The sequence below is a fragment of the Camelus ferus genome, chromosome 7 (genome assembly GCF_009834535.1).
Source record: "Camelus ferus isolate YT-003-E chromosome 7, BCGSAC_Cfer_1.0, whole genome shotgun sequence".
Classification (NCBI taxonomy): Eukaryota; Metazoa; Chordata; class Mammalia; order Artiodactyla; family Camelidae; genus Camelus; species Camelus ferus.
The window spans coordinates 74,012,786-74,034,046 of NC_045702.1; the positions used below are offsets into that span (position 1 = coordinate 74,012,786).

A 21,261-nucleotide genomic window follows, 5' to 3' on the forward strand; every position below is an offset into this window, starting at 1 on the left:
ATGTGTGTCCTACATATGGTATAATTAACCTGAGTCATAAATTACTTATCAATCATTTGCCTCCAGGTGTCAGAGGCAATATATGGTAACTTTCTTAAGAATAAAACTGGGGAAACATTGTTAATACAAATTTATCTCATTATTTTGAGCCCCTACTATTTCAGAAATTGAATTAATTTGCCTGAACTGAGCTAAAAACCTTAACCCTTGAATAATCCTTGAATAAAAAGCAAATCAGTGGTGTAATGAGGATTACAGGAAGATGATCAATCTATTTTAAGAGAACAGCCTACTTGTAAGTAATCATTTGGCATAATCCTTTATTTATTCATTCAGTCAATATTTATTAAGTAGCTGTGTGCACCAAGCATGGGTCTGGAAATACAAGGACAAATGAGACAGAGTCCCAGTCTAATACAAGAAAGTAAACAAATAAGTTCAATAAAATGTCATGGTCACCGAGATGGCACTCTTACAGGGGACAGAAGGGGATAGATGTGGGACTGCAGTATCTACCTGCAGAATTGGGAATGAGGCAGAAAAGTCTTCAAAAAGAAGGTAACACTTGAACCAAATCTCTGGAGTGAAGACTGTGGTAGTGTGGGTTGAATGGTGACATGAAGATATTCTAGGCATAAAGAGCATTATGGTCCAGAGGATTGAAATAATCTACCTGCTTAGCATAACTGCTTTTGGAAGGGTTGGAGTACAGGCTACTGTGGGAGTGAAGTAAGTTAAGGCTGGAGTGGTGGGCAGGAGTCATCAGGCCGTGGATGGCCTGGTACCATAGACTAAAGGAATTTGAACTTTATCCTGTGGGCCGTGGAGAGCCAGTGAAGTCCTTCACAAGGATAATATCATTTTATTTCACTGGTGTGTCAGCAGTGGCTAGATAGGAACTGGAGGTATTTCAACTGTTCTAGTGGTTCAGATGAGCATTGTTTGAGATCCCATGGTAAGAATGTGGCGATTAAGATGAAGAGGTGGGAGACAGACTGGAGAAATGCTAGAATCTGTAGGACTTTCTGATTATTCCAATGGAGATATGGGGAGAGAAGGGCTTGGCACAAGAGTCATAATATCAGATGCCTCAAGAGCCAGACAGTTGGCAAAAATGAATTAAAGGAGCCTCAGCATCCATTGCGGCCACTATGAATACTACATGAACCAAGAGCTTAACATGAGTCTAAACAGGATATCAGAATTTAAGACTCGCCCATCAACTGTAAACACACACACACACACACACACACACACACACACACACACACTCTGCTACATGCTTTCTCTTTTCTTCTAGTATACTTGACTTTCTTAAGGAATCTGACACTTGAAAAATATTCATCTCCCTGGACGTGCAAGACATAACGGATCTCTAGGCAACAGCAAGCTTCCTTTTCTCTACTCACCTCTTTACCGATAACAAACTTTGACTAGTTGCTGAGGATGATAGGCATAACAGGCAGAGTTGCACCAACTGTGTTTGAGGATACAGTGCCAACTGAGACCCCCCCCCCCCTTGGTGCTATCTTGTTTTTAGCAAACTTGAGCCTTTGCTCTGCTTTTCAGTAGAATATTACTGAGAAGTTATTTTGGTGTTTCTGAAAAAATACTACTCTAGGCCATTAGCAGGGAGAATTAGCCAGCTTCCTATATGGTGAGCTCCTGAAAGAATCATAGATGTCTGAAATAGCAAGAAAGTCTAGGATTTGCATAAAACATTGGGTTTCAGTTGCATATTAGAATCATCTGAGGGGCTTTAAAAAATACTGATGCCCTTGCTCTGATCCAGATCAACTAAATCAGAGGCTCTGTAGGTGAGTATTTTCTTAAAACTTCCCAGTTGATTTTAAAGTTGATTTCCAAGGCTGAGAATTACTGAGGTGAACTGTAGTCACCTTGAACTGCTTAAGAAAACTGATACAAAAGTAGAATTATTCCTGTATATATATTATATATAAATGATAATTGATATTATATTATTAAGTATATAAGAAATAATATATTTCTTTTCCTTCTGTAATAGTTTGAATTCTATTTTGGGCTGCTAGTCCCACTGAAATCTTAAGAGCAATCCTCCCCTCATCCCCCTCAGTTATACCAGATTCTGGTGTCTGGCACATTGCCAAGTTGTCAGGTATTGGCATCTTGTGCAGATGATCAGGCAGTGCAGCTTGCTGCTGAGACAATCACCATCCTAGTTGGCATGTGTGGTAGTCACTTCCAGGAGAGCCCCCAGTGATCCTTACCTCCTGATTTTCATGCCCTCGTGTAGCCTCCTCCCACATCATACCGGTATTGGTCTGTGTGACAAATAGAATTCAGGGGAAGTGATGTGTGGTTTCTGAGACTAGGTCAAAATGAGATAGTGTCACCTCTGACTTGCTCTCTGGGATGTCTCACTCTGGGGATCTGAAGCCTCCTGCCAAGAGCCATCACGAAGTTGCCAGCCACGTAAATGAGCCATCTTTGAAGTGGATGTTCTAGCCCCAGTCAAGCCTTCAGATGACTGGAGCCATGGCTGACGTTTTGACTACAACCTCCTGAGAGACCCTGAGCCAGAATCACCCAGCTAAGTCACTCCTGAAATCCCTACCCACAGAAACTATGTGAGATACTATTTGTTTTTATTTTACCCCTTGAGTTTCAGAGTGGTAACTTTGTTATACAGCAATACGTGACTAATAGACCATGGCTTGTTCAAATCTAAACATCTTTTGCTTACATGACACTCCAGGAACACAGGAATTCTCCTGCTGTTTCGTGAGGCACTTGGACTATGGAAATTATTGAGGGGTTGTCTATAGTGCTGTTTACCCCAATGCACTATGTAATTTTTCCTTCACTGGAATTGGACCTTCCTAGTCCTAGGGAAGCAAGGCCTGAGTTCCCTCTTTTCTCAGGAAGATAGACCTGTTTGCAGACCTCCCATCCTTCGTCCCCAGCCTGGGGGTCTTTTGTTTCTGTCTTGGGGAAATCCTTCTTCACCTTTATGGTCATAATATTTTGTTCTTCAATCTTTTCACCATCTCCACGACTTTCAGAAATAAAAGCCAGAAAACTTGCTAGCTTGTCTGCTTTCTGCTATGTTATAATCCCTTCTGTCAGACAGTGAACACATGGCTATCTCGTTGAATTTGGGGCAGAAGAGAAGGGAAGAAGAAAATGGAGGGAAGAAAAATCGTAGTTAAATATCTCAAAATATTATCCTACTACAGTTGTTAATGTTTGAGTGCTTACTTTGTGCCAGATGCTCTACTGATGCTTGAAATATTTTATCTTACTGAATCCCTGCAATAACCTATGAAGAAAGTACCATTATAATGCTCATTTTACAAACAAGGAGTTCAGGTTTAAAGATTAAGTGACTTGCGTGAATTCTCAAAGCTTATATGTGGCAAAACTGAGATGCTACGAGGAATCTGCCCAGGCCTTTGGCCATTATCATGTACTTTCTTTCCTTGTGGTAACGAGGGGAGAGGGTGGATCTAAGGACACTCCCACTTGGCTTCATTTGTTCCCATAAATGAGTATGTCAATCATAGCTAAGATTTATCTGTTCATTAAAATTTTTCTGACAGCAGCTTCCACCAGGCAGCACTTTGTAGACAGGCTGACCTACTCTGTATACTTGAAATTTTTAAAACTCCGGTTCTAAAATACCGACTAACTCAGATGTTTCATTTAGTTAAGCAGGCCACATGGTTGAGAATAATTGAAGAGCAGGATAGATGCTTGTAGGGGCCAGATAACAAAGACATTTTTTGTACCATTCTAACCATTTTATACCATTCTGAGGTTAAAAGGAATAAAAATCTTATTCACAGGTAGGATCTTGGCCACAGATATGCTTTGTTTGACATACTTTTTTTGTTTTTTGTTTGAATTTGAATGCCTTTAAAAGTAGACATACATCCTCCAGTCCCCTGTCTCCTCAGGCCCACTTCTCCATATTATATTTGACCTGGCTAATCATTTATTTAGGAGCTTATCTGCTCCTGAAGACATTTGAGTTTACTTCTTTTGCTGTAGGGAATCACCAAAGAATCCATTGGGGCAGAGATGACATGAATGCATTTGTTCTTTTAGAGACGACCATTCAGCTTACTGTGGAGGAAGAATGGTCAGGCTACCTGGAAAGGGTGAAAAGCAGTGCAAAATTCAGAGACTTACTGAATGAGGAGGCTGAGGAAGAGGGAAGAGTCATGATTCCCAGGTTCCACTGGATGAATGATGGTGCCATTTACCCCAAATGGAGAAAATAAGTGTTACCCTATCCATTATATAAAGTTATTAAATTCCCTGGGAAGTATTGTGGAGAGCTTGCTAAGAGTTCACTTAATGGATATCAGGAATACAGAGATGAAATTCACCAGCAGACTTTTCAGAAAAAGTGTCTTAAGTGTGCTTAAAAATATCACATATTTATGTCACAGATAAGAATACATGTAGATCGTGTTGGAATGTACTGATGGTAACAGTGAGACATAATGTTTAAAATGGGAACTGTTCTGGAAAACCTGGGGCATAGGGTCACTGGAAATAAAAGTAACTTTGTTGTTTCATTTGGGATCCCTTTAATCAAAGGTCTCTCTGAATAAAAATATTGTCATTAGAACATGTACCTGTTTAAGTGAACATTTCTCAGATAGAGGAAGTCAATTTACAGCTATTTTCTTACTTTCAGCATAAATAATAATTTAAAACTTCTCCCTACCATACTTTTCCCAAAGTTATTAATGGGATGCTCCATCAGCTGACTTGAGTTTTCTTTTCCCCAACTCACATTCACTGGAGGTATTAATGGGAAATAGAATGTCTAAAAGACAGGAAGCAGGAGAGACATAGGTAGTCTTCAGAGTGAATACTCAGGTAATGAATAATCGTAAATCCACAAGAATCTGTTCTGTAATCTGCAAAGTATCTGCACACTCAAAATGCAAAGTATAAGAAGGAAAACCACATTGTAGCAATGTCTTCCTGTTATTCTATACATATCAGTATATTATAATTTTATAATTACTGTTAAACCTGATTTTACATTAGAAATAATGTCGCAAACTTTTTCAAAACTTTAAAAACACAATTAACCTTGCAAAAATAGTGAGTGAGATACTACGTAGAAGGCAAAGATGTGTAAGACATGATTTCTTCCAGAAGTTTAATACTAACGGAGGAAATAACACATTCATGAAAAAGACAGTAGCATAAGCTAGTATATAGTGTAAAACAAATAGTTCTAGCAGTAAGTGTACACTTGTACAAATAATATTACAAAGAGTAAAAATGATAAGAAAGTCATATTTTTTTCAATTGAAGAGGCCAAAACACTATTTGTTAATAAAACAGACTCAGGCTATTTATAATGAATACATGATAATACTCAAAGATAACTTTAGAACTAGTCAGTGCAATAATATGCTCATGATATTTAGAGTAATGACAATGAAAGATAGTCTCATTTTTTGATAATCAAATATTGTATTACTAAATCTTAAGATTAAAAAGTAGTTAATTCATAAGAAAGTCAAATATTGCTCACATTAAAGTTTTATGAACTATGGAAAATGTATTTTAAAGATGTAAATAAATCATTGTTTTCAGCATCACAGATTTTACTGTAACATATTCTTTCTTATTCTAAAAGTAATACATGTACATGCAGAAGAGTTAGAAAAAACAAATAAGGCAAAAAATAGTAATGAGTTTTAATATTATAATGTAAATGTATTGACTAGCAATGGTAGACTAAGTTACTTGGACCAATCTGCCTGCTAAATGTAACTAAAAATGCTAGGAAAAAAAATGTAAAGAAATAGTTTAAAAGTACTGATGATATGGGAAAACTTTAACACAGAGAGATTACAAAGCGTAAAAACCGTTTGCTAAAAACATATGGTGATCCCTAGCAAATTTCAGCGTGGCCTTGCAGGGACAAGGGCACAGAAATCAAAGCTCTTGGTCCATAAAGCAAGTTCAGTAGGCAATATGGACTCACACAGTAAGTTGAAACTCCGAAAGCATACACTTTTGCAACAGTGGTAAAATAGAGATAAACCAGTACTTGGTATATCAGCTTGGGAGACTCAAGTCCTAGTATTTCAGCTTATAACAATACAGATTTATAATGTTCTTTCATTTGTACAAAGGTAGTTAGTTCTGGCACTAAATCAGTTCTCTGACATGTCAATCTATCCAACTTAAGGAAATGAAAACAACCTTAAACAAATACACTGAAAAGATAATTAACCATTAGATCCTTTATCAGTTAGGAATAACTTCTACTGTGAGTAAAAGACCCAAAAAAACAATGTACATTGAAGAATGGGTAGGAGTCTGCTAACATAATATAAGTTTTAGGGGAATAGTAATAAACGAATGGGTTTTTCTGCACTGGGTATAATAAAGGTCATCATTTGTGGTGGGAAAAACATGCCACCAATATGGTGAGGTTTTAAATTAGTGAGGAAGACAGTTGGAACTAGTTGTCAAGATTTTCCTGTTGAGACATTACTTTTGATGTCCTGTAGCCAGCTTTTTGTGCTTCTGTTTGCTATGGGCAAACTTATTAGAAGTTTTTTTTAAAAAGCAGAAAAACAAATATTCCTGGGTTCATTGCTTAAACAAAAGAAAAAAGTCATTGTAATACACTAACTTCACAAGATGTTTCTTTAAAGGTGCTTGTTAAAGTTCCTTCCAAGAAAGGATCCCATGGTCTGATGGAGGTATTCCTCGCCTTCTTTTTTTTTTTTTTTTTTTTTTTTTGACTGATCTGGTTTCTTTTATTTATAACAATGTTAGATGCAATTTTCTTGTACCTCAAGTATTACCCATTAAAGTGCGACGAGCTGTCAGGCGTTGGGTTTCTTGTAAAATGGAAGATCGTTCCCATCCTCACTTTGGTCCTCTGACTTCACATGATTCAGGATTTTATTAGTTTAAAAAGAAATGAGGTTCAAGTTTAGTTTAAGCACAGTTAATTGTTAAGCAGTTTCTTCCCCTCTGAACACACATTGCTATTCCCATCCCACCCCCAATGCACAGGGCAGTAACCCCACCACGTCCACCTTTGTGCTCCATTGTGTGTAACAGGGTGACAAGAATCTGACAACTATATGCTGCAAGAGGATGGCCCAAGGCTATAGCCCCTCCTTCAGTGTTGACCTTCTCTGGATTTAATCCAAGTTCTTTAGTTATTGCAACAGAGAGGGCTGCAAAGTCTTTATTGATTTCAAATACATCAACATCCTCCAGTGACCAACCTGCTTTTGCAACAGCTTGCTTTATTGCTGGAATTGGTCCTATTCCCATAATGGAAGGTTCCACACCTGCTTGTAACCAGGAAACTATCTGGGCTAAAGGTGTAATGCCACGATTAGCAGCTTCTGACTTCTTCATGAGAACCACAGCTGCGGCACCATCATTCATTCCTGAAGCATTAGCTGGGGTGACTGTTCCTGTTCCATCTGTAAGAAAATAAGGCTTTAGCTTAGACACAGCTTCTGTGTTGCTCCCATGGTGGTTATTCCTCACCTTCTGATTTCTTGCAGAACAAAATAAGGCAGGAGTAATGACAATGTAGGAAGAAAATATTGTCTCTTCTTGTACAGTGTTGATCTACCACTAAATGCAATGGTTGATGATTGATTTCTGTACCTTTATGAATAGTAATAATAATTGCTGACATATTTTTATCCTTCATATACATTATTTCACTTGAGCCTCCAAACAACTATATGAATGTTATCATTCATTTTAATTTTAGAGATGCACAAAGTTACACAGCATATAATTAGCAGAGTTGACATTTGAACACAGGCAATTATAATTTAGTATCTGGACTCTTAACCACAAGTCTATTATACCTCCAATTATAAAACATACAAAATAATGTATCAGTATAGTATTTGAAAATAAGTGAAAACTTGAGTAAATATGGTGTTTGAGGACAACAAAAAAAAAATCAAAATCGACTGTTTTGAACAGCCACTATTTGCCAGGCACTGTACTCAGTGCTTTACTTGTATTATCTCATTTAATCCATATATGAAGTAGGCATTATTTTTCATTCTCATACTATAGAAGAGGAAACTGAGGTTCAAGAGCTTAGATAACATATACAAGGTAACCTCAGGTCTATCTGACAGCAAAGTTCATACACTTAATTACCATGAAGTGTTGCCTGTATATTCATGGTTATGTTTCAACACAGTGAAAGATGTCTTCTATTTTAGGTAAGAATGATCTAGTTTAAGCCAACTTGTAGTTTTCTACATTTTAAATTTTATTCAAAACGTATTTTCAGTTGCAGATCAGATTCATTATGTTGTCCACAGATGTTACTTAGAAAATGGAGAATCATTTTAGTATTGGAATAAGACACAATAAAAACAATTATTATATTTGCTTAAAAATTATTACATACAATATTTTAAAACTATAAATGACTTTTTAATTATATACTTGTTTGGATAATTCAATAAGCTGCTCCTTTCTGTTATTGAATATGTAAAATTCATAGTATCTTTAAAGTCCAGAATTTATTATCTTAATTGCAACCACAAGTCACAGTTGATAACATGATCCACTAATTAGCATTTTCCTTATCTGAGTTTTGAATGTCACAAAATAACAGAATTATAGAATCTGAAGGCTGGATTATGTAACTTTTTAACTCTTCACTTTACAGATGAGGAGAATGAGGCCTCAAGAGATTAAAGTGACTTGCCCAATAGGACAAAATAAGTTGTGCCAGGGAATGGCTGGAGGCCTCTCTACTGCCCACCCTCACCCTGTAGCCATCTTAAATAAACAGACTAAAAAGAAAGATGCTTACTATGTTATGAAACTTGAAGACCCTAAAATCTATTAGAATTTCCCCAAGTCACCTCTAATTTATTTAGATAAGAACAGTGTGTTTGTTCCACAATCACAGCATCAAATTGCTGCCCTCATGCCTCTCTCTCCTGTATAATCTCTTCTGGACTAATCACTATGTTATAGCTACGGTTCCTCCAACTTTAAGTACAATTTCTTTCCTTACAGTGTTGTAACTGAGTCCACTCACAACATATTTGTAATACTGCTTATATTGTGCTTATTCTGGCCAGGGGCTTTGTTAAGTGCTTTGCATATGTTGACTTCTTTGATCTTCCCAGGGACGCTATGAGGTCAGTACAACCATTATCATCCACATTTTATAGATGGCAAGATGGAGGCACAGAGAAGTCACAAAGAAGCCAGTATCATACAAGTTGTAAATGGCAAAGTCTAGGCAGTCTGGGTCCACATACAGTGCTCTTAACCACTATACAAATACCTCTTACGATGTAACATTCATAGGTCTTTCCAGAAAATTTTTAAACATCTGTCCTCAGAATTTCTTGCATTACATATATCCCCTTGGTTCATAATTAACTCATTTGTTTTAGGCAAAAGAATTCTTCTTTGTTAGAGCATTTAGCCTCCTTGGGTTATACCAGTGATCATTCACCTTCTACTTAAATTTCCAATTACCAAAATAGCTGAAGTAAATACACTCATTTAAAAATAATTTAAATAATGTAAAATACATAAAGAGTGAAAATTTCTCTTAACCTCCTCTCTAATTCTGTTTTAATTTGATTTTTCAATATAGTTTTCAATCTATTTTCAGATCTATATATAAATGTTTATATATATGCACATATATGTATCTGTATATATGCACACAGGTATATATGTGCACACATTTGTGTATGTATAAATATATGATACTCATATGGTTTTTAATTTTTTTCAATGTATATAAATCTACATCTTAAAATTATAATTTAATCAATATAATACCTGCATGTCATCTTAACATAAATTAAACAGTGGGGTTTTTTAAATAGTTACTTCCAAAATCACTCAACATGCATGTAATGCTGTTTCTTTTTTTAAAATCTTTTTAAATTTGCATTCTTTTTTTATTGAACTATAGTCAGTTTACAATGTGGCGTCAGTTTCTCGTGCACAGTATAATGCTGTTTCTTTATCAGTTTAAGATTTTGTGTTAGTTTTCTATTGCTGTGTGACAAATTACCCCAAAACTTAGTGGCTTAAGACAATAAATGTTTATTATCTAACAGTTTCTGTCGGTTAGGACTTGAAAAGTAGCTTAACTAGGTGATTCTGGCTCAGGGTCTCATGAAATTGTAGATAATCTCTCAGCCTGGCCTGCTGTCATCTGAAGGCTTGATTGTGGGATGGAGACCCAAGATGGCTCATAAGTTGCATCAGTTATCTTTTCTTTATCTTCACTAGAAATCTGTTAAGATGTATGGCCTCTACTTCTGTTATTCTGTTGTCTCTGGCATTGTGGGTTTATATGGTGCTTTATTCTTTTGCTATCATTTAAATGAGATTTTAATGTGATGAATTCATTGTCTTTAACTGGAAGACTACCTAATGCCATTTAAAGGCTGCACAGTATTGCACAATATGGATGTACAGTAACTTATTTAACTATACTCTCTTTGAAAGACATGTAGATCTTTTCTTTTTTGGTGAAAATCCTTATTTATAGAAAATCCTTATCTTTGAATAAATGTTAAAGTGTTTCTAAAGGATAGATTTATGTAACTTGTTATGTTAAAGGATATGTGGGGTTTTTTTTAAATTTTAAAAGTGCTACTGAATTGCCTACCACAAAGCCGTATCAGTTCACCTTGAAATGTACTTTTGATCATAGCTGTTCATGCATAAACATCTAAACATCCCAGGAGTGAACAAGAATTCCTCCATGTTATATTCCTGTTCATGAAAGAGCAGGAGAAAAAGAAAAATACGTATATTTCAACTGCATAATGACAGTTTCATCTTTAGCTAATAAACAGGAAGTAGAACCAAGATAAAAACATGACTTCCTCCGTTTTCAATGAGAAAAGCCTAACAAACACCCTACCACCCCCGAAATTAAGCAACTAAATAAATAGGCTGCCACCTATATATAGCAACGTTCATAAGTAAAATTAAGGTTGACATTTTAACCAAATGAAAGCCAGCCCAATCTAAAGTGGAATCACTGTATGTAAGGACATACGCCACTGAGGTCACCTTAATTGATACAGTAACTGTCTGCCTGCATAGTTGTGTGTAAAATGATTTTTTAAAGTGGAACAATATATTATTTACCAAGAGAGCTCAATTCTAAATGAACTCTATGGCAAATCAATATATTTTTTCATTCTACAAACATCCATTTTCTTTTTTTTACTGTTTTTTTTTTTTTTAAATTGAAGTACATTTGATTTATAGTGTGATATTATTTTCTGGGAAACAGCATAGTGATTCAGTTATATACATATGCTCTTTTTCATCAGAGGTTATTACAAGCTATTGAATATACTTCTCTGTGCTAAACAGTAGGGCCTTTTTGTTTATCTGTTTTATATATAGTAGTTTGTATCTGCTAATCCCAAACTCCTAATTTACCCCTCCCTCCAAACCTTTGGTAACCATAAGTTTGTAAACATCCATTTTCTCATATGAATTCCATATGTGATCTCATAATTAGAACAATTGGAGCCTTTAATTTAAAAATTAGCTGATTTGCTTTAAACAAAATTTTAAGAAACCATGATTTTCCTGTTCTTGCTCACTGGCAACGATTGTTAGACACCTCTTGTGGCCCAATTAGGAACTCTCCACAGTATCTACCACAGCCAAGGGCTTCAGAAAAATTCACTTTCTCACAAAACCATGGATTTTTCTATTAGTTTCTATAGCAGTATCCTTGTCCCGATGTCTGTTAGCTTTTTGTATCTCTAAGCGGGATCGTCCTGTCCCTGGTGATACCAGAAGAACTGACTTGGGCGGTAGACTCTCTGAAGGCAAAAGTTGAATGTCTCCAAATGCCATTGTTCTTATAATAAACATGATTGTAAGTTCTTGGAAGGTAGGACTTCTTCTTTGGTCTACAGTTCCTCATTAGCAGCTAGTTTTCTCTGTAAATACTTAGAAATAAGAATTCAGTGAAATAAAAGTGAGCTGGCATTTATTCAGAATTTGAAAACCACTTGAAAATGAATTCGCTTCTCTAAATAGTGATCTCAGCAGCTTGCTCTTATTACATGTGGGATGTGGGTCGTTTGAAGTTCTGTCAGTTCAAGTCAGGGTCACATCTCCTCATTTCAGGACCTCCTCGGCTTAAGGAGCGTTGCCATTCTGGGACATACCTTTTCATGGCAGATAAAGATGGCTGGTAGAGACTCACCATGTCTTGTAAAGCTTCTGCTTAGACATTATGTATATCATATCTGCTCACATTCCAGAGGCTGAACCTGCCGTCAGTGGTGGGGATACATAATCCTCTTTCAGGAAGCTGTACTTTGGGATAATCACTGCAGTCCACAGTAGAAGGTGAGTGTATATGTTGTGTTGTGGGGGTGATGAGAAGATGAAAAGAAAGGAAGTGCCATAAGTGAGATCTTACTCTTCCGATGGGATAGGAAAAGTGCTTATAAATTATTAGGTATCTGTGCAGGAGAGTAGACGATTTTCCTGTACTGACGTTGTGAAAGAAAGAGCCAGATTACAGTGGAGTAAGTCTGCAATCAGATCACACACTAGGCTGCTGGTGGACACGGGGTTCCTTTTGAGGGTGATAAAAATGTTCTAAAATTAGATAGTGGTGATAGTTCAACAACTCTGAAAATTTTAAAAGCCACTGAAGGGTATGCTTTGAAATGGTGGATTTTATGGTATGTGTAGTATATTTCAATGCAACTGTAAAAAAAAAAGCCAGTTGCATATTAGAACTGCAAACTAATGTCTTCTGTAATTTGAGAAACTTTATATTTTTCTTGAGTAATGTTAAAAACATATTCAAAGAGATAGGTGATATTTTTAAAACTTAGTTTTACTACATTTTAGATAAAGGTAATAGTACCTATGAAGTTGTTAAGCCTTTTATTATGGAAAACTTGAAACATATATAATAATAATAGTATAAAGTCCATATATCCCCAGCTTCAACAAAAATTGACCAATTTTGTTTTCTATTTTAATTCCCAAGTACCATATTTTATCTGTAAATATTTAGTAATTTGTCTAAAAGGTAAAGACTCCACCATTTAAACATAATTACAAAATCATTATTACACTTCCAAAAAAAAAGTAATTTTTTAGTATCATAAAATATCCAGTCAGTATTATTTTTCTTGTATCTGCAAGTAATAGTTTTGACTTGAACGAAAATCTAGTACTGTGAATTGTTATAAAACAGTTAACAGTATTCAGAGCAAGAAAATAACATTCTTGTTAAAATACATCTAATCTATATTCCATAATGTATTAAGTATTTGAAAAGGAACTTCTTTTTGCCACTGTGATGATGTATCTATACCCTGATATCTAAATATTTGTGTGAGTCTATGTATTTGAGTGCATGTATGTGTGTGTGTGTCTATAGGTGGTGACTTTTGAGAAGAGGGTTTGGAGGTGAGGAGGGAGCTTTTTAACTTACTATTCTCTGTACTATTTGAATTCTTTAACTGTGGCTATTTATTTTCTTTAAAAACTAATATCAAAAGGAGTTCTCTAGGTATTCCATTTTTGCTATCTTCTTTCTATTTCCTCTATTAAAATATATTGGGGGAGGATGTAGCTCAGTGGTAAAGTGTGTGCTTAACATGCACAAGGTCCTGGGTTCAATCCCCAGTCCATCCATTAAAATAAAAATAAATTAAAAAAACCTAATCACATCCCCCATGAAAAAGAATTAAAAAAAAAAAAAAGAAGCCAATGGCAAAAAAAAGTCTATAAAAAATAAAATAAAATATATTAAGTGTTACTTGTTAAATAAAGTGAGAGAGAAGGCTGAGGCAAAGGTCAGGAGTAAGTATAAGATGCAGCCAAGAGTACACACACACTGTGGAGCCCTAAACAGCTGCCAAGAATGGGCTGCAAGTTTATCTTTAGACTTTCTAGCAATCAGTGCAATGGGAATAAGCTTGTGAGGTACACAGAATACCGTATTTAGGAGAAGAAAGCAAACTTATTGCTCAGGATGAGCATAGCTAGTTCTCCTGAGAAAACCAGAAGAAAATCTCCGTAATGGTCCTCACAGAAGATTCTGCTTTGTAAAGAACATGAAATTCACCTTCTTACTACAGCTGGATACAGAATTTCTAAGGCTGTTTCATAGCATCCCCAAATATAGGCTGATGACAACCATCGAAGTGAAACAGTAAAAGCAATACTGATACTAGAATGGCAGTAGCAATGCAATCCTGGCATGCGGTTCTCTGCTGGCCTCTCTGATTTTAGAATATCTGTAGCCATAGCAAATGTAGAGATGTAGGGACTGTGACCACCTGGAGAGCCCCTGACCCAAGTAAAGGGAGCAACTGCCATGTCCCAAACTCCAACAGATGTTGCCATGTGGGGACACTAAGGACAGTGTTGCCACCATCTATATTTGAAATCTCATGGTTTTCCAATGGTGGCTCAAATTTTTAAAAATACATTGTGGGCCAAGCAAAATATCTCTGTGGGTTATATCAATTTTAGTTTGTGACTGCTTATCTTGAGGAATGGATTGAGTTCATATCCTTCAGATAATCTCCCATAAACATGCTTCTCTCAGCACGTATATTTGTTCCAGTTGTTTTCTAGGTCAGAGGTATGACTGACTTCCTTTTTCAAGAATAGAGTTGCTTAAATGACATGGGTTCCTGAATAGAAGGCCAAAAAGGAAGGGAAGGTAATTCATCCCTTCTCAATTTTCATGCAATGATCAAATGATCAGCAGAACATTCATTTTAGAGCTGGCTTTCTTCCCTGGTATACTTGGAACCAACCCAAAAGAGTCCTAACTCACTAAACAGAGGTCAAAAATGATCTGGTGACAGCACCCAGAGGGCACTTCCTCCTCGTTTTCGTTCTTGCATTTGTACTTCCCACCACTGACATTAATGCTTCCTGTTCTCCTACCCAAATATAGCCAAGTCAGAGTTCATAGATGATGGTGACTGGAAGAAGGTTTGACCCCTAACTTTATTAGAACCAAAGAGTACTACTGAAATGTCTTTATATGGTGCATGGGTGTCCCAGTTCTTACACAGTGGCTTCCACAGCTAAGCCCTTCTGATGCGTGCATATCACTAAGGCTGAGTCAAGGAGAATATAGTCATCTTCATTAGGGTCTTCTCAAGGACAAGTACAAAATTTACATAGCCCCTGGACTGGCAAGGTTCATATTTCAAGATGACCTCAAATATTCAGCTAATCAAAGTCAAAGGGGATAAAAACTTCAGAAACCACACCCAAAAATACATCAGACTTACTTCTTTTTGGACTATAAATCCAGGGAGCGATTGAGATTCTTTAAGTGTAAATATAAGGCCATAAGCTTATAGAATTAAAGGAAGTTTTCAGAGTATATGGAGTACATGGTGTTGTACTTATAGCATACGTATTTCTATTTGCAGCTGCTGGACATATTTGGAGGTAACCATATATACTACCACTACAGTATGTCAGTAGATTATATCTGAATAAACACACATTCATAGCATTTGTGTCTTGTGACAAAGTATTGTTTACCAGGAGTCAAATTTAAGCTTTAATATTATGTACTCAGATGCATTAGCTTTAATTACAGTAGCAGTTAAATTAAGAAAAAATTTTTTTATTAAATTTGACAATGTAAAGTTATTTATCTGTACTCTTTAAAAAAAAGATTCGAATTAGCTTATAATGAAATACAGAGGCATTTTTAAAAGAGAGAGAGAAAGAACAAAAGCCAGTTTATGAACAGGGCTATGGGAGTGGAAGGGATGTGTACGGATGGTGACTAATTAACCTGAAACCTTAAGAATGACTAGATGTTAAAACTGGGTAGAAAACTTAACTCTAGACTCCTTGATTAAAAGGGAAATATAAGTGTAGTCTTACTAACCACTAAAATGAAACATTACTGGTTGCTTAGAAGGAAAATATATTGCCTAGCATTGAACTCAAAGAAAAATTTACCACACAGATCTTGTTATGAAGGACATTGGATGAACAAAAGTGTTGTCAAATTGCTATTTTATGAAAGATGCCAAACTATTCTTCACATGGTCTTTTCAAGATAGGCTTTTGGCAGAAGTTCAAGGACATAATGTTAAGTAGATGTCTATGAAAGCTGAAGAAATGTAGATTAAGTTTGTAATCTGGGGTCATGGTAACATGAACAAGGATAGACTAAATAATTGCTATGCCTCTTAGAGTGTCCACTTAGCAAACGATGAAAGAAATATTGAAGACAACACTTTGTAAGACTCACAGACCTTCTGAGAGCTTTTGTTTTCAATAATGCAGAAGGGTATTTATTGATATCATGATGTATATGCTAGTTCTGCATATGCCCTAGAAATGTTCACAAATATCTCATCTTTAGATGGTCCTTAAATATTTATATGTGATTTACATACCCACCTGGTTCTAAGGAAAAATTACTTTTATTGTCAAATCATATATATATATATATATATATATATATATATATATATATATATATATATATATACTATATATATATATGTATATATATATATATATATATATATATAAAATTCTGTTTTCAACTACTGTTTTTATAAGATCTGTAGATAGACTTTTACCTATATCACAGTGAGGATATACAGTTAAAAAGAAAAAAAAGAAAACTTCTGTAAAAATATCCTATGGGTCTAATTTGGGCAAAACATTTAAAATAGTTAATAAGACAAACAGTTAAAACAATGGGCAAAGGATCAAAAATACACAGAAAAATTTCCAGACTTCCATAAACTTTTATCTGGTTATTTGACCTGGCCATTTGTATTTCTAGTAAAAGCAAATGTTTCTGGTCATGTTCACATGCATTTATTTTGAGCCTTGGCTTTGGGTACACAGCTAATACATAGGCCAGATGATTTAGATCATAATGGGTGATAATAGATAAAAGAGAAAATGTTGAAATGCAAAGCCTGTATCAAACTCCAAAGTGTGAAACTTAACAGCTTTCTCAACTTCTGCCCTTTGTTTTCATGGGAAATTGTGTGTGACATTAGTTTGAAATGGGTGAGGAGTCTCTCCAAAGACAGCAGAAAGGATGGGATTAACTTTTTGAGGCTCTCCTATGAGAAACATTGTGAGGCATTATGCTAGGAGTTTTTTATAGATATATAAGGTTTCAAGTCCTGTTCATGTCATCTCGTATATGAGGGAGCAGACTTGAATTAAGTAACTTGACCGAAAAAGTGTACCAAGTGAGCACTGTGATGATGGCAGTAACACAAGGAAGCTGGTTCCAAAGGGGTTTAGGCAACCTGCCCAAAGCTCCGCGTTGAGGAGGTGGCAGAGCTGGGGTCCAACTCCATAGTACACAAGCAGCAGTATCAACCTAAAGAGCCTGCACAAATGTATAATTTCAAAATTGAAAGAGATTTCATAGATCATCTAGTTAGTTCAATGTCCTTTAGCACACCAATTTGACACATGAAGAAACAGATACAATAATATTAATGTTCTCTCAAATGGCAATAAGGTGTGAAATTATTGGATCAATTTAATTCTTTGCCTAGTACATAATAGGCACTCATATTTTAATAAGTAAACAAGAGAACACTGGTCATAATTGTTGACCTTTTTGTGAAGAGAAGGATGTTGTTGGCAGTGAGACAATAATCAGTGAACTAAGTGAATAAAATCCAGGTGCTTAAACTTTTCCTGTGCTCTCCACCCAGACCTCCCCCCACTTCTCCCACTGTTTTCCTGTCAAATGCTTATAAACTTGTTTAGGGGAACACGGGAGTTTAGAGAAATCATAAAAGCATATTTTAGTGTATGAAGTTCCCCAGAATTTGCCTACCCTTTACCAATTTTCAACTGGAAGTACTTCTGTTACCTAAAACAATTAGAGATGTCCTATTAAAAAACAATCAACAGTTCTGAAAACCTGGACTCTTAAGTTCTCCAGATGGTCTGTCTACTAGATCTCTTGCAGAATAAAAATTTTTTGTAATGTGGTGTCTATTTTTGCCTTGGACAGAAATGAATACTTTACTCACTGGATATAATAATAATAATAATAATAATAATAATAATAATAATAATAATAATAATAACAACAACAACAACAATAATAATAATAATAATAATAATAATAAATAATCTCCTTTGCTTCTCATTCAAAGCAAAGCTTGTCCTCCCTCAGTATGTCCAGTCATGTCCAGTCAGTGGTATGTGGTCCACAGAGATCTTTCCCATGGGAGAACTTCTCCTTTCAGGATAGAGATTCTACAGACTATCTGAGTAGTAGCTGGTTCCATTGTTTACTCATCCATATAATCAGGAAGTTCATCTTTGCATCTACCATGTATGATTCCTGCATTTTCTCTGGCTCTGCCTGCTATGCTGATGGGGATATGCTGGAGGGAAATTCCCTCACCAGGGCGTCTTCCCAAACTCAGGCAGATAATGCTCAGTGGGAGTAGGGAGACTGTCACCATGCAAGGTGCAGAACAAATTGTAATGTGCCCTCTATACCCTTTAAGTGACACAGTCCTACTCTGATGCTCAACTCAAACTGGCCCCCACCAAGTCTCGGTATCCCCAGTTATTCTGTCCTCTCCTTCCCTTCCCCTATTAGAACAGCTACTTATTAGATACTGAGTGGAACAAAATGATTATCTGATGAAATGCTTTTCTTTAAGATATGACTGATTGAAAAGATTTTTTTTTCCCCAGCAGGCATTTGCTTCTTAAGTAAGCATCTATTGATTAAAGAATAAAATGCTTATTACTGAGTAATAAGTTAGAGCTAATATTACTTCCTTTCAGGCCTGTGTAAGGTTTGGAAATAATAATAAAATGCTTAGCAGTTTGTATCCATACAGTAAATAGTACATATTATTAGTAGATCCTGTAGTTCAAATAGTCTTTGATTCTATAAATAATATTTCCATGGCCTTATCTTAAAAATTTTCTGCTTTAATACAGTCCACATTAACAGTTCTGTAATATAGAGTAGACTAGTAAGTTCAGTTTCTTAAATTTGTCCTTATAGGCCTGATTTTATGTCCTTTAAAGTTCTTGGTTGTTTTTTCCTGGAATCTAAGTAATTTGTAATATACCTATAAGCATTTATTTTTCCAATATTTCCATAGGATGCATAAATTTAAAATGTGAACAGTCAACATAGAAACATTACTGTAACTTAGAACTAAGCAAAGCTGAGAACAAAGGAAGTCATGGTTAATCAATTTTGTAAAATTGTTCATACATAACAATATTAGATACATTTTCAACTATGCTAATTTCTTGACTCATATTTAGAATGGAAATCACTCTCATCCTCTGTTCTTTTCTATACTTTCCTGATATATTGTATAAAGCCCATCCTGTGCCACCTTGTGCTTGGACAGATTATTTTTCTTTCCTAAAGTAATTACACTGCTGGTTTCCCGCAAAGCATCTACTGTTCTTATCCATCCATTTTCCTATCATGTTAGAAATTTGTTTTAATGTGAATTTCCTAGGTTGCAGCCATCCCATTCAGTTTGGAATTACTATTAATTATCAACATTCAAATTACAAATTTTAGTGCTAAATGGCATAGGGTTTAGGGCTGATCCCTTGAGATGATCCTCAGTGCCTAAGTCCCTGTTAGCTGTGATATCTTGGAAAGAAGGAAACACTAAAGAGCTGGAAAAATTTTTGGAAAGGGAAAGAGGCCAAAATGAGAGAGAGAGAGAGAGAAAGATCCAGAGATCCAAATATCCAGAAAGAAGGATATAGATGAACACTATAGCTAAATGGGAGAATGTAGAAAAGGGGGGAAAGTCTGTGATAAAGAGGGAGATAGATGGCAAGTAAAAGTTCAGTAAGTAAATAAAAGTTCAGTATATACACCGAGTCTTACTTAAAGTTGGCACACCAGATTTCTACTATTTCCAGTGCCTATTCTAAAATATACTCTTAAAATAATTGTAAAAATTTACCATTAGTATTTTAAAAATTTATCTTCAAAAGTTAATCTACTTTTTATATGGAGAAAAATTAATAACATTTATATTTGGTTTTAACTAACATAGAGAAATTTAGATTTTTCATTTAAAATAAATACAATATGCTATGCTAGAACAAGCAGGGCTTTGAGATACAGGTCGCTTTGAGTTCAAATCTTGTCTTTCCCACTTACTACTTGTTAATCCCAATGGAATTCTCTTGCCTCATAAGCAAAATGGAGCTGAAATTAAAAACTTTCAGGGGTGTAATAAAGTTTAGAAATAACATGAAGTGTTTTGCAGGTAAGATGCATAAAATAAATCAAAGCTACTTTATTAGGTCATGTAGTCCCAGTAGTCATTGATATAATAAATAATATCTCTTGTCAGGATTCCTGGCATTTCATTTAATAGCAAGGCCTGTATATTTTCTTATTTTGTGTGCTTGGTATTGTATCATTAAAAACAAAATTTTAATACTCAGAAAACAACCCACACAAAATAATTCTAAAATTTCATCTAATTATTTACTTCTTTCAGCCAATAATTTATCTTGTTTTGCTAAGGACCATCACCTCAACCAAGTGATCAAATTAAAATCACTAATGAGAAGAGCTCTCATTGTGTGCTCCTGATGCGATGCCCCGAGGACACATCCTTTATTTAGCGTTTTTGCTGATAATAACATACTTTAGTCTGACAATGAGGAAATGTCAAAGATATCCAAATTGGAGGATATTTTAAAAAAACGAATGGACTATATCTTTAAGAAATTTTAATGTCCTGAAAAACAGAATGGCTCGGAAACTTTCCAGATTAAAGGAGATTAAAAGATATAACAACTAAGTGCAATAAGTAATCCTGGATTAGATGCTAGATTAGGGGGAAATTTGCTGTAAATATCATTATTGGTGAGGCTTGAATATGGACAGTATATAAGACAATTATATAATACTGTATTAAAGTTAAAATCCCTGGTTATGTAAAATAATATCTATAAATATAGACACAGAGAAAGCAAGCACTAAAGCAAATGTGACAAACTGGTAAAAATTGGTGAATCTGGAGGAAGGGTATCAGAAATTTTATGTCCTATTCTTGCAATTCTTTTGTAAGTTTGAAATTATTTAATAGTAAAAAAGTTCAGAAAGAATTTGTCTTGTATTATAGAGTGATCAATTTCTTGATGCAACGAGTTGACTTTTTAAGTAGAATTTCTTTAGAAAAGGCTTGTAAGCTCAAATCACAGGCAGAAGTCTGC

The 21,261-nt window shown here is 35.3% G+C and overlaps 2 protein-coding genes and 1 non-coding gene across 4 annotated transcripts in view; 2 read left to right on the forward strand and 1 right to left on the reverse strand.

The window, feature by feature from the left end:
* Positions 1 to 21,261, forward strand: part of GSAP (gamma-secretase activating protein) — a 187,990-nt gene that overhangs the window by 17,427 nt on the left and 149,302 nt on the right. The window contains exon 4 of one of the 2 annotated variants that reach the window (XM_032484156.1): positions 12,297 to 12,384. The exons of the other annotated variant lie outside the window; for it this stretch is intronic. The gene's annotated coding sequence lies outside the window, so the exon portion shown is untranslated. The remainder of the gene's footprint in view (positions 1 to 12,296; positions 12,385 to 21,261) is intronic. 2 annotated transcript variants of the gene reach the window in all.
* LOC102517525 (acetyl-CoA acetyltransferase, cytosolic) lies at positions 6,960 to 11,883 on the reverse strand. Its single transcript, XM_032482957.1, has 2 exons — positions 11,719 to 11,883; positions 6,960 to 7,617 (listed from the first exon to the last, which is right to left on the reverse strand). Exons 1-2 carry the CDS (start codon positions 11,881 to 11,883, stop codon positions 6,967 to 6,969), a joined length of 816 nt encoding a protein of 271 aa, XP_032338848.1. The 3' UTR covers positions 6,960 to 6,966.
* Positions 13,619 to 13,692, forward strand: TRNAV-AAC. The gene has a single exon. It is a non-coding gene; the product is annotated as a tRNA-Val (tRNA).